The 12,201-nt window shown below is 44.6% G+C and overlaps 1 protein-coding gene across 6 annotated transcripts in view; it reads left to right on the forward strand.

The window, feature by feature from the left end:
- The window catches only part of MAP2K4 (mitogen-activated protein kinase kinase 4), an 84,884-nt gene that overhangs the window by 38,107 nt on the left and 34,576 nt on the right, over positions 1-12,201 (forward strand). For 4 of the 6 annotated variants that reach the window (XM_048965352.1, XM_048965354.1, XM_048965353.1 and 1 more), the window contains 2 exons: positions 2,309-2,404; positions 8,191-8,365. In XM_048965352.1, coding sequence (XP_048821309.1) covers positions 2,309-2,404; positions 8,191-8,365 — 271 coding nt within the window. The remainder of the gene's footprint in view (positions 1-2,308; positions 2,405-8,190; positions 8,366-12,201) is intronic. The other 2 variants (XM_048965356.1, XM_048965357.1) reach the window with 1 other exon arrangement.

Consider the following 12,201-nt stretch of genomic DNA (forward strand, 5'->3'; position numbering starts at 1 on the left):
TATGTTGCATTTCTTCAGAGCAAGACCAATGTACCTGATCTCTTTGGACATCCATCTCTACTTTGTTGTAAAGTATCTTGCATTTTTACTGGCTACTGGGAGGTGAACTGAGTTTTCTGCTGTGTGGGTTCAAACCGAAGGAATTGGTCATCCTTTCTGTCTTATGGAAACATTAAGAAATGGAGAATGAGGGGAGTAGAGTCTGCGGATTTGGAGACTGCTTCAACTTCACAATTCATCATCACCAGCTAATATTTTCATCTTTTGCATTAAATTAGTGGCTTTCGGCACATTACCGCAAAGGACATCCAGATGGAACGAACAGAGTGCACCCAAGGAGAGCAGCTACTTGTAGAACTCGTATAGAGAGCTTGACTGTGAATCATGGATGTGATGGAAGAGGGGATCGGCCTGTAGGCCTCGACTGGTTTTGCCATTTGTTTGAGGAGCTGACTTCTGAAAAGTACTACCTGGATGGATGTTCTTGCCTCTGGTTGGGACAGCTTCTCCATGTGGGGAAACGTCGGGAAGCCTTTCTGACATCGATTGTGGTGGCCCTCAACTGTCTTTGAGCTTAGTTCTCTTCTTTGTAAAGAGAGTCTGGATGGCGGTTGTCCCTTACTGCCCAGTATAGCTGATGTCTTTGCAAACACAAGTGCTCATAACAGATTGTCTCAAACATCTTGTGTGAAGTGGGTTGTCTTCTCTGAGGAGCTGGGATACTTCTCTAGAATCCACTTGTGTTTATTTGGTCTCTCTGATGTTCTAGGTGGTTCTTTCATACTAGTGAAAGACAGATTCTGTGGGACCATTGGCCAAAGTCAATGAGAACATCCGTAGAGAGCTTACAGAAAATAGCCTTGTGGCTCCTGGGAATCAATGGATAATTCCTTGTCCCACAGCCGATTTGGAGGAGGCCAGATTTTGAAATCTCACATTACTGTTAGTCTGCGGAGAGTGGGGACCTTTGACAGACTGACTACACTGACTACTACTGCCTACACTGACATGTAGGAGTCCTATGTCTTAGTTGAAAATGCAGATACATTCGCTCTATTTTGTCTTGTTGTGAGCTCTCTTTTGATCACAGAACTTATCAGATGCATCTCTCTGAAAAAGCAGTCTTTGACTTGCAGTTAGGTAAGCCTTTGTCTCCCATCTGTCCTTGTCTGCCACAGGAAAAAAGAAAAAGAAGTTCTGGTAGGCACACTGTTTCAGAGTTGCAATGAGTTTCAGGTTAAGGCATGGTTTTCCACCCAAATCTTTCTATCCCCAATAGAAAAGAATTTTTGAAGAAGGAGTAGTAGGGCTTTTAGCTTTCCTAGACTGAGGATGAGACTTTATAACACTTGGAAGCTTAAATTGGAAAAATTGTTTGAAAAATTGTAATTGAAACTAAAAGGTTCCATGTGGCTGAAATGACAGTGCTCATTGTCTGGTGCTCTCAGCTGTTACCAACAAGGGGCTGGATAGAACTGAAGTATGATTTGCTGACCATTTGTAGATAGCTGCACACTCATTTGTGCAAGAACTTGAATGCTTGTTCTCTGTGTCCTCCACAGAGTGTTTAGCAGGAGCCTGTCTTGTGTGAGCTACTTGAACCATTCTAGATACCAGGCCCTTATATCAGACAGTGAGATGCCAGAAGCTGGAAAGTCAAGAGGCTCAAAGTCCCATAAGCTGATTTTTGTTCTTAGACAAATATTCTACCAAAGAGTGGTAATTAACCTTGGGTTGATCTGTCAGTTATGCACCTTTTAAAAAGAAGGGATGCGGCTGTTCAAGTTATGCAAACTTGTTCATTCAGAGATAAGATGAATGATGAGCCCACTTGGGAGTGACCACCAGTCCTAGATTGGTGGATCCAGGATGGAAAGTAGATTACTGTAATTATCATTATTTAGTGAGTTCTGCTTTAGAGATGACAAGAAAAGCAGTGCAGTGATGGTTCATGTGCCTTGAGGCCATAGTGTGTCACTAGCATGTAGTAAATCAAATGAAATTATTTATATTTTTAATCATATTGATATAACAACTGGAAGTCAACATTGCTTTAAGAAAACAGACTGCTTACAATTTAATGTGTTAAAATACAGGTTGAGTCATCCAGATACCTCCACTAACTCATTGCTCCCAGTGAGAGAAGATTGTGTAGGAGAAATCTGGAAGAAAAGCCAATAGTTAACTAATTGTATGTGCTAACCACTCTGTAGGTAGTCTGACTAGTTGAGTACTGTTATACGTTATTGTGTCTTGTGATAACAGCACCATGTTTTCCTGTCATTTTCACAACTTTTCCTGGCTGAAGTGATACACAAGCAACACTGGGTAGTAATCACATTGTCTCGTTCAGTTTCAAAAGGAGAGAAGCGGACCTCATCCAGAAACTTTCCAGCAGGCTACAGTAAGCTTAACTATCTGTTAGCCATTGTCAAATATTTCCATACCTGCAAAAATGGCATCTATTAAAGTAATGGAAATTGTCTCAGAAATAGTGTCATTCCATGGCTGATTTTCATGTAATGTTAATGATATTGCATCTCAGTATTGTTTTACAAACCATTTAAGAAATGTGTTTGGATTCCTGTGATTCTCACTGATGTGCTCGTGTCTGTGTTTCCTGTTCTCTCACGGGCAGCTGACAGGCTCAGGAGATGTCAATTTTCAGAATAAGAGTCGGCATTCTGTGAAGGGTTGTTCTTTTTAGCTCAGGTTTTCTAGTATTCTGAAATGCTCAAATCCAGTGTAGGCTTTAAGAACCCGGCTGTGGAGCTGTTAGCAGATGTGTGGCAGTCTGATATCCCAGTCAGAGTGGAGTTGAGATTAATGTGCTCGCTCAAATTCCCTGCAGGTTTCACCACGATGAATTGAGAGATTTCCTCTCTGTTAAGGGCAGGGTGAATCAAAATCTGCTGTGTCTCAGTAGTTTACTGAGGGAGCTTAATACAAAATATTAACATTCTACAAGGCTCAGCCAAACCCTGCTGTAGCAGATGTGAATGTGTGTTGGGCTGAGTCTCAGTGGCTGTGAAAGAGGCTGAGGAATCTTCCAACTTTATTTGTATCTTTTGTCTTGAAGTTTTGCAGGAGCAGAGAAAGACAGAGCAACACTAAGTGCGAATTCTTCTACTTCATGAAAGTGAGCAAGTGTGCTTTTGGCTTTAAACTGGGTAGGTCAGAGATGCAAAACTAAATCATTTCCCTCCTTTGATACATTTTCTCTCTTTCTTCTTCACATCTAAGAATCTGTTATTGCATGGACTAAGCTTCAGGACAGCGTACGTGGGTCAGACCAGAACCAGTTTGTTCTGCCCCTCTTGAAAGGACCTCCATTGCCTATGAGTTTGCTTCTTGCAAAGATAGATCTCTTCTTGTGGGAGTCCAGAAGATTAATTAGAGCTCCAGCATTTGCAGTCTTCCTGAAAAAAAACTAAAACATTTCATTTAGAGACTTTCTCCAATGAACTTTGAAATAGGGTTGCTGTTTTATTAATTCTAGCCTGTAGGGTCTGAAAGCTGCTTTATGAATGGCACAGATACTTAGACAGAAGGTGCACAAGCTCTGCGCTGTTTGAAAGATTTAGCAGAGATGTTTTATCTGAAGCCATAAGCCTCGTTTTTACTGAAAACAGTGTGTAGCATGATTGAAATTCTGCACTCTGCACAGAAGCTTTTAGCTAGTTGACCTTGATGGCCACAAAAGAATCTTTAAGGTTGGAAAAGACCTCTAAAGATCATTTAGTCCAACGGTCCACCTGCCACCACTATTGCACACTAAACCACATCCCTAAGTACCACACCTACCCTTAAGCAACTCTGGGGACAGTGACACCACTGCTTCCCTGAGCAGCCAGTTCTAAAGCATTAATGCTCTTTTTGAGAAGAAATTCTTTCTAATATCCAACATGAAATATGAGTTAGTGTATGTTTTAAAAAGGTACTTCCTTAGGCAGACTTCTGAAGCACAGCTGGTTTGTCAGGATCTCTGACTCTGCAGATCTGTTTCGTTCATCTCAGCTGTGATGTTGAATCCCTCAACTTTTTGGCTTGTTTGCTCTGAATCCCACAGAACTTTTAGGTAGGTGAAGCGAAGAGCTTACAGAGGAGATATGGCTACCTGTAGCATCTTTCTGGCCTTGCTTCATATCTGATAACTTTTAAATTTGACTAAAAACGAATAAATCACCCAATCTTTCTCTGCTTCTCCCCACAATCCTTCTTTTTCATGCTTTAAAAAAACAAACAAACAAAAAAACTGGCATCCCTGCTGTGACATACTAATAAATAGCAGGGCTTGGGGAACTAACAGCCTGTGTGAGAGCATCCCAGCACCTCTGTGCTTCTGCTGGGAGGTGTGTGGGGCTCTCACAGGCCCTACCTTTCCTGCGTGGATCTGGCCCATGGCGTGCAGAGCCACGTCCCCAGCATGTGATGCTGCCCTTGGCCCAGCTGTGGTGCCTGGCGCCAGCAGTCTGCGTGCCTGCTGCCAAGCTGGGCCCACAAACGGATTTATTTCTGACAAAGGGCAACTGTTAGCAGGAGTTGTTGTCTTGCTTGGTGTTCCTAATCCCTGGAATAACTGCTGTGACAAGCATAGTAACCATCTGCAGTGAGACCCGTACATTGGTGCCAATCAAGTGCAGGAATCTCAACCTTGTGAGCCTAGGATTGCTTTATATCTTACTTTTCAGACTTCCAGAGGTAAGGCAAAGTTTGAAGCTCAAGCTCTGGAAAAGCCACTAGGAGCTCTAGTCTTTTAGGTGCAGGCACAAATCCGACTTTTGGCTCTGTGGAGATTACATGAATCTAGCCATCTTCTCTAGCTTTTCCATGTGTGGTTTGAACAATAAAAGGAAGCACCCTGAGTCCAGCATCCTGATCGTTTAAAGAACGTCTGCATAGCTCTGCCCAACACTCCCAGCCTCAGCAAGGTTCAGATTGCACAGTGTGAAGAAATTAAGCAATGGGAGGAGTCCTGTGTCTGTTCACAGCTGTGCAAAGTAATGAGCACTGAGTACAGTGCCTGAAAGCAGAGGCAGGAACTGCCTGTTAATTACTTCTCACCTTTGCTAGGCACTGCTCTGTCTGGTTTCCTCTGTTTCCAAGCTCAGGATTTAGGCAGGTTTTTTCTTATTACTTTTGGAGCATGTCAGTCCTATGGGTTTATGTATGCCTGTATCTTGCAGCAGTGCAGATCCAGTAATATGTACTGCATTGGTGACTTTTTTATTCTTGTTGCTTCAATCACTTTTACACCAGAAAATTCCTGTTTTACGTCAGTGCAGTGTCCAACTTCCAGATTTGTATTTTTGAGCTGTTTATGTGGAAGTACTGAGTTATTATTTTTTTTTATTTACAGCAAAAGTTTTCTGTTATAAACAGCCATAATCTTTTGATGCTAAAGGTAATCATTGCATATAAGTTATTGACTCTTAAGTCAGGCTGTGCTGCTTAAAGGAAAACTGCATTGTTTACATTTGACAAATTATCTAAATGAGCAAAATCTATATTATAATGTCTGTCACTCTGTCAAGCTTGTTGTTTGGTTATTTGATCATTTCCCTGGGTATTTTTCAGAAGAGAAATTTAAAAAGGCAAAAAGTCTGATTGCACCGCAAGGCAGATGGCCTCATAAAGACATAATGGAAATAAAGCCAAGCAATACATACGAGATTTGGTGCGTGGACAGTGCCAGTATGTCTCATTTTAAATGCTGAGGCTCCCCAAAGCTGTGCAGCTTCGCCAGAACACAGCTGCAGGGACACTCAGTATAGACCCGAGGGGTATTTCCTTGTGCCCACCTTCCTCCCTGCTGCTGGGGACAGACATCCCGCAGCTGCACAACAGCAGCACAGCTCTGCTGTCACATTGCAGCTGGGGAGAGATGGGCCTCCTGTGTGACGGGAAGATACGGGCTCCAGATTTGAGTTTTCTTCTGACGTTGGGTAAGAAAGGCAAAGTTTCCAAGGTGGAAAAACAGGGAGAGGTCAGATTGGAGAGAGGTTTAACTGCTTTTCCAGGATGCACCACGTCAATATATTTTTTTTCTTTAACTTTCTGAGAACTTAAATAGGCAGTGTTGTTTCAAAATGAGATGGAGAGGACTTGCTCGGGAAATCGCATCTCGCATTCCACACACCTGGAAGCCCCTCGTTCCCCATCCTGCCCCAGCAGCGTTTAGCTCTGTGAGCAGGAATTGCTGCATCCTTACACTGCAGCCAGAGTCATTCCTATGCTGCTGACAGCAAGGAGCAGTGCAGAAGTCAGGGGGCAGCTGGCTGATGCAGTGTAGGCTGTCTGCGAGACAGCGAGCAGGGCTGGAGGTCATGTTTCTTCCCTTTTTTTATTCTTCTATATTTTCTTCTTTTCTTTTCTTGTTCCTTTACTGCCTCACTTTCATTCCTTGCTCTTCAGTAAGTAAATTTCAGAGAGAATGCCACTCAGTGCAGTGTTTTATTCTGAGGGATCAAACGCATAGCAGTGCTAAGGGAGGGGTGCTGCTGTGCTCGTCCCCTCTGGGCTGCCCACCTCAGTGTGTGCTGCAGGGTTATTCTGAAGGACAGCAATGCTGAAGGACTCCATAGGGAACGGCAGATTGAAAATCACAGAATCACAGAATCACCCGGGTTGGAAGGGACCCCAAGGATCATGTAGTTCCAACCCCCCTGCCTAGCAGGGCCACCGAGAAGAGGAATGAGTAGGAGAGACACTTAGAATGGAAAGAGGGGCTGTTTGGTGGCCACGTTCATTGAACAGGTCAAAGGTTCAGGAAATGCAGCTGCTCCAAAGCCCGGAAAGTGCTAAGCTTGTGTCGCAGGGAAGCTGGAGTGCAGCAGATGAACCGTTTGAACCTTGGTTGCACCGGCAGGTCGACCTTTGGGCCTGACCTCACTGCTCTCACAAAAGCCGGGTTCCAAATAAAACCCAGGGCAGGATGGGGCCACCAGCACTTCCTGCTGGGCGCTGCTTACAGCTGCTGGTGACACGTGCTCCGTGGTGTTCATCACGCCTGGAGTCGGCGGTAACGACCTTATTCCCCAGGCTGATAAACTTGATAAGCTTTATGCATTTGGTCAGCTGCTTCATGTTCGGCCGCAGCCTGGGCGAGCGTGTGGCTGCTTCATCAAATGCCCAAGAGAAGTGATCAGAGTGCAAGGGATGGGTTTGACAGAACCTCCCTTATTTACACGGGTGGCCAAAAACACCTGTTGGCTCAAATATCTGTGTGGGGTCAGTGTGCCCTGCAGTGAGAACTATCCTTAATGCTCTTAATGCTGCATTAAAGTAGGAAGCTCAGATTTTTGACGCACGTTGTGACCAAAGATATGTGATTCATTTTGTTAATTAATAAAAACCTGAAATTTTGCATGGCATTTTAAGGTGAACAGTGTTGAAAATACTTGTGCATTTCCTACTAATTCAGTAGGAATTTTGCCACATTTGAATGAGTAATTTTAGGCATCTCAGAACAACTGTTGAACTCCCACATCCTATACACCTGGGGCAGCATTCTGCTTGAAGAAGTGCTTGAAGGCACTTTTTTTTCTGTGTGTCACAAACAGCTTGCATTGCTTTTTATAGATACAAGTTATTGGCTCTTCATTTGTTTTTTTTTTGTTTGTTTGTTTTTGTTTTTATTAATAAATTAAACGATTGCCTAAAATGCTTTAAAAATTAATTGCAGTTTTCCATTAAGAGCAAACGCTCTGAAGTCCCCTTGTACGAATGAAAGATCTTGCTCATGTTGAATAGAAGCCCAATTAAAAGTGAGACTGGAGCATAATGGTATACAGCAGCAGAAGCTTGGGGAGCTGGGGATGGGGAGTTCTCTTCAGACTCTTGATTCTGCATGTTACCAGATCCTGCTTTAAGCCTGATGTATTTTATGCGAAGCAGAAAGAACTGTGTAAATGAGTGATTAGAATGACTCTAATATATGAGACATGCTGAATTTTATGCCACAGCTGGAGAAACTTATCATTAATTGAAGCTGTGAGCAAATGTATGTCATTTTTGATGTCACATCTTCCCTCACCCCTGTACCCTCCACCCCAACCAGAATCCTTCCTGGAGTCAGATTATTGCTGTAGACTTTGTGAACCCCTCTTCTAATGTTTGATCAAGTGATGAAAAGAGACATTTACAGACTATTTAAAATGTGGAAAAATTGCTTCCCAATATTTTTGACAGAGAGAGACTGAGAACACACAGCATTGAATCATCAGGAAAATTGAAGATTTCCCCTGAACAGCATTGGGATTTTACAGCAGAGGACTTGAAAGACCTTGGAGAAATTGGACGAGGCGCTTATGGTTCTGTCAACAAAATGGTCCACAAACCAAGTGGGCAAATTATGGCAGTTAAAGTAGGTGATGCCCATCCTTACGTTTGTACTTCAGTCCATTAGGGGTGAAATGTGATGGAGAATTAATGTTCTTCCATCGACAACCCATCTACTGCTCTTTTCTTTTCTTTCCAATATAAAGGCTGCTTTTTGCTGAAAATGCGTTGTATAACAGGCATGTTGTCAAGTGATTTGTGACACTCTTGTAATTGCTTGTGCCCTTTTGAAAATGCCTATCAGGAACTTACTGTTTTGAGAGGATCACATGTTTCTGGAGACTGGTAATGGGGCACTGGCCTTTCACCTCTGGGTCACTGGTTCAGATACAGCCGAGGTTGGTTGTAGGCACAAGCTGATGTCTGGCAGCTTCTTCGTGTCTTTTGTGAAATAAGGCAGCAATGTGAGATTTGCTTTTTATGTAAGCATGTGCCCGTGGTGTAGCAATGAACCACCTCCCCACGAGGAGCTGGAATGGGATCTGCCAGGGAGTAGTTTGCTCTTGCCGATACGTGATGGTGCGTATTTGCTTTCTGCTTACCTTGCTGGATCTGCTGAGGAGATGGAAGGTGTTGTGGATTGCAGGACTGCCCATTTTCTACCTTGTGCTTCCCAAAATCTCACCTTAGAGCATGAACAATATGCAGCCTCATTTCCCAGCTGGGCGATGCGGAGTAGTTCTTGTTTTGCTGTAGCAGTGCTTCTCACCAGGCATTTCTGAGGAGCTGCTCGTCCAGTGAGCTGGGCTTGGTGGACAGCAGCCATTCTCTTTCTTCCATATCCTTTACTTTGCTTGCTGCTAGCTAGTAGCTAATGACATCAGTCTTTTAAGTTTGCTGATGATATTAACTGTAAGTGCTCCCATGGCTCATGTGAAAGAGTAGAAGAGAGCTTTGAACTGTGTAGAAGTTGGTGTCACTCTCTTTTTTGGCTCTCTCTGTCTTCTTGGTCTTTTCTCTGAACTGATCTGGAAATGTTTGCTGTTGCTGGCCTGATGTGGCATGTAGGCACACTGCAGCCCCAGCTCTAGCTGCTGCAAATATAATTCATACTCATCTGAAATGTATCAGGCCACTGGAGTAACCAGCAGCCCTTTACTTTCTCCTGTGAATGTTGACATCCTCATAGGGGTGGGATCATTGGCTGGGCCTCGCAGATTTTTGGGAGAGATTGCAGTGATATGGATGTTTAATTGTGTTTTTTTTTAATCCCTCGAAGTCATCAGTGGAGCTGGAGGCTGCTCGTAGCTAAAGACCTGGTTCTTTTAGTTGCTTTTGGTGGAACTGTTAGGTGGAGTTTGCAGATGATAGGTTGAAAACTGCTGATGTGGTGAGATGATGCCTGCGCGCCTTGAGCCTCCCATGCCCACAGTACGTGTTCCTAGGCAACAGGTTTTGCAGTCATGGTGGCTGTGGGTCTGAAAAAAGCTCTGCCTGTGGCCAAGTGGGTTTGTGACAGAGTTCTGCAGTGGGTACAGCTCTGCTGCAATGAGTGCTTTGTTGGGCTGGCTAGTGTCACTAAGAAAGAGGCGTGTTTGCTGGCACAGAAATTCTCATGTCCCAGACTATGTTTGCAAAGGGATTTTCTGGATGGTAGCAAAGTGTTGTCAGTGTAGAGGGGCTGCAGTGCAGGTACAGCTCCCACCTGCAAGGTGCAAAGCTCCAACAGGGCTCTTGCCCACTGTTGGAGATGACATTGCGCATCTTATTGAGGTATCTTTGCTGAGGGAAGAGAGGCATGTGCAACCTCTGCGGGTGCTGGGCATGATGGCTCAGCATTAAGCAAATAAACTCCCCTAATTTTACAGTCTCTGAATTTTGAAATGTCAGAATTGCAGGCTGGGTTGGTGCCAGTTTCTTTTCTCTGAGCACACCCCTGTAGGGCACAGCTGTGCCTACTGCACTTTTCCTCACTGAAGGGAAAAGGGAAGCTGGAGGCTCTGGGCAGCCATATCTGTTTCTAAAACGTTAGGAGTGAGGGCTGTTCTGCACTGCCAATGATGATAAAATGTGACTGAGCAAAGGAAAATGTATGAGTGGAACAGTATGTGACATCTCTGCTGCAGAAAGAGCTATTTCGAAGCTGGTTGGTGCAGTTTCAGGTGAGGTTTCAGGATAGAGCTGATTCCAGACTACCTACTGGTTCATTCCAAAGCACTTAGCTTCTCTCAAATTGCTGCTGCTTTTGGGGCAGTCTGTGTTGTGCAGTAACCTGCTTTGTTCTGGTCTGGTTTACGGTCTGTCTGTGTTTGGGGCCATCCATCTCCTGTTCTCTCTGTTTCCCCCAAGCCTGTGGTGTCCTTCTGGCTTATAAAGCTGTTGCCTTCTGAAGCCCCAGGTCCTCACCTGCCTCCCGGTAAACAAGTTGCTCACTGTAGTTTCTCCTTGCTAAACAGGCAGGAATTTAACTTGATATATTCTCCTTCAAATTGAAACTATCCTAAGAGAAAAAGCATAGAAAATGAATGGTTGAGAGGAAACCCTGTCAGTCTAGTGATCTGAGGTTCTAGCTATGATCTAAGTCACATCTGCTTGCAGTTCAGTCTTGTGGCACTGTGTGTTGTGCCTGGCCTTGAGGACATTGAATTTCAAAACCAGTGTATCTGATTATTTGGTGGTGCTGCTGTTCCTGTCCAGTGCTTCCCTAAGAGCTGATTACAGCAACACCAGGGCAACAGGCAGATCCTTTGGAAGGGCGTTCAGCAGGAGGAAATAGGTTTTGGAGGCTGCAAGCCAGAAGTTGTTGTCTGTTCTGTAGTGATGAGTGAAACACAGAGCTTCAGAATCTGCTAGTTGGATGCAGAGTATCTCCTTCATCCCCTTCCACCACTACCCATGACAGGATTCTGGAGCGATCAGTTGTCTTCCACCCCACTTTCTTCTGGCAGGATCAAGTCCTATTTGCAGTTACCATCTCCAGGCTGCATCGGCATGCGGCTTGTCAGTCCCTTCTGCAGACAGGTTCAAATCCTGCTTGTTCCACAGGCGTGCTGCAGTTACATAGTAATGAACAGATGAAGAGTTGCTCTTTTCCCATGTTGGAGTTTCCAGCTCCTGCTGCACCCAGCAGCCTGGCAGCTTTGAGCACTCATCCTGCACACCTCTCAGACTTGAGGAAACGCAGCTGCTATGTCAAACCTCAGATTGTTTCCACTTCCTTCTTCTGGCTTTTCCTACCCTGTCTTGCCACTTTCATGACACTTTGCAATCTTTGGTTCCTTCAGGCATTGTTTACATTCACCTTCTGCTTTCTCTCTGCATGGTGCCCTGTGTTTTCCTTGCAGCATGCGTTCTGCTCTGCTCCTGAGGTTCCCAGGCAAAGCTCAGGGTCTGTCTCTCCTGTCTCCACTTCTTACCACAGTAGTCTCCACTCCTGTGCATGCTGAAATAACACCAAAACAACTTGAGATGTGCAGGTGAAAGCACAGTTTCTCTTCATTTTCTCCTTGTAGGCAGTTTGGCCTGATCAGCCCATGTCTGGATCTTGGCAGATGACCTGGGACCTCTAATGAGGGCATCCTGTGACTGTCAGGCCCTTGGGCAAGACTGAAAGCTTTCATCCGGTACTTCAGCATCAGCAGTGGAGGAGGAAAGTACACCCCTTTATGTCACTGGTGTGAAGCTTTGGGCTGTTGGAGGGAGAGGCTTTGATGATAAATTATTGTGCCCAGTTCTACTCCTCCCTCTCCTTCAGTTTTTGTCCTGCTTTGCCCTTAGAAATAAGTAGTTAAATAACAGGAAGATGTGACGTGTCTCTGCAGGGCAGGCCGGAGCAGCAGGACGTGGCTGCAGAAGGCTGGGAGCTGTGCTCTTGCCTACAGGAGTACAAGGAATACAAGTTGCATGATTTGCTGTGTAGCT

This window comes from Lagopus muta, chromosome 18 (assembly GCF_023343835.1).
Source record: "Lagopus muta isolate bLagMut1 chromosome 18, bLagMut1 primary, whole genome shotgun sequence".
Taxonomy (NCBI): Eukaryota; Metazoa; Chordata; class Aves; order Galliformes; family Phasianidae; genus Lagopus; species Lagopus muta.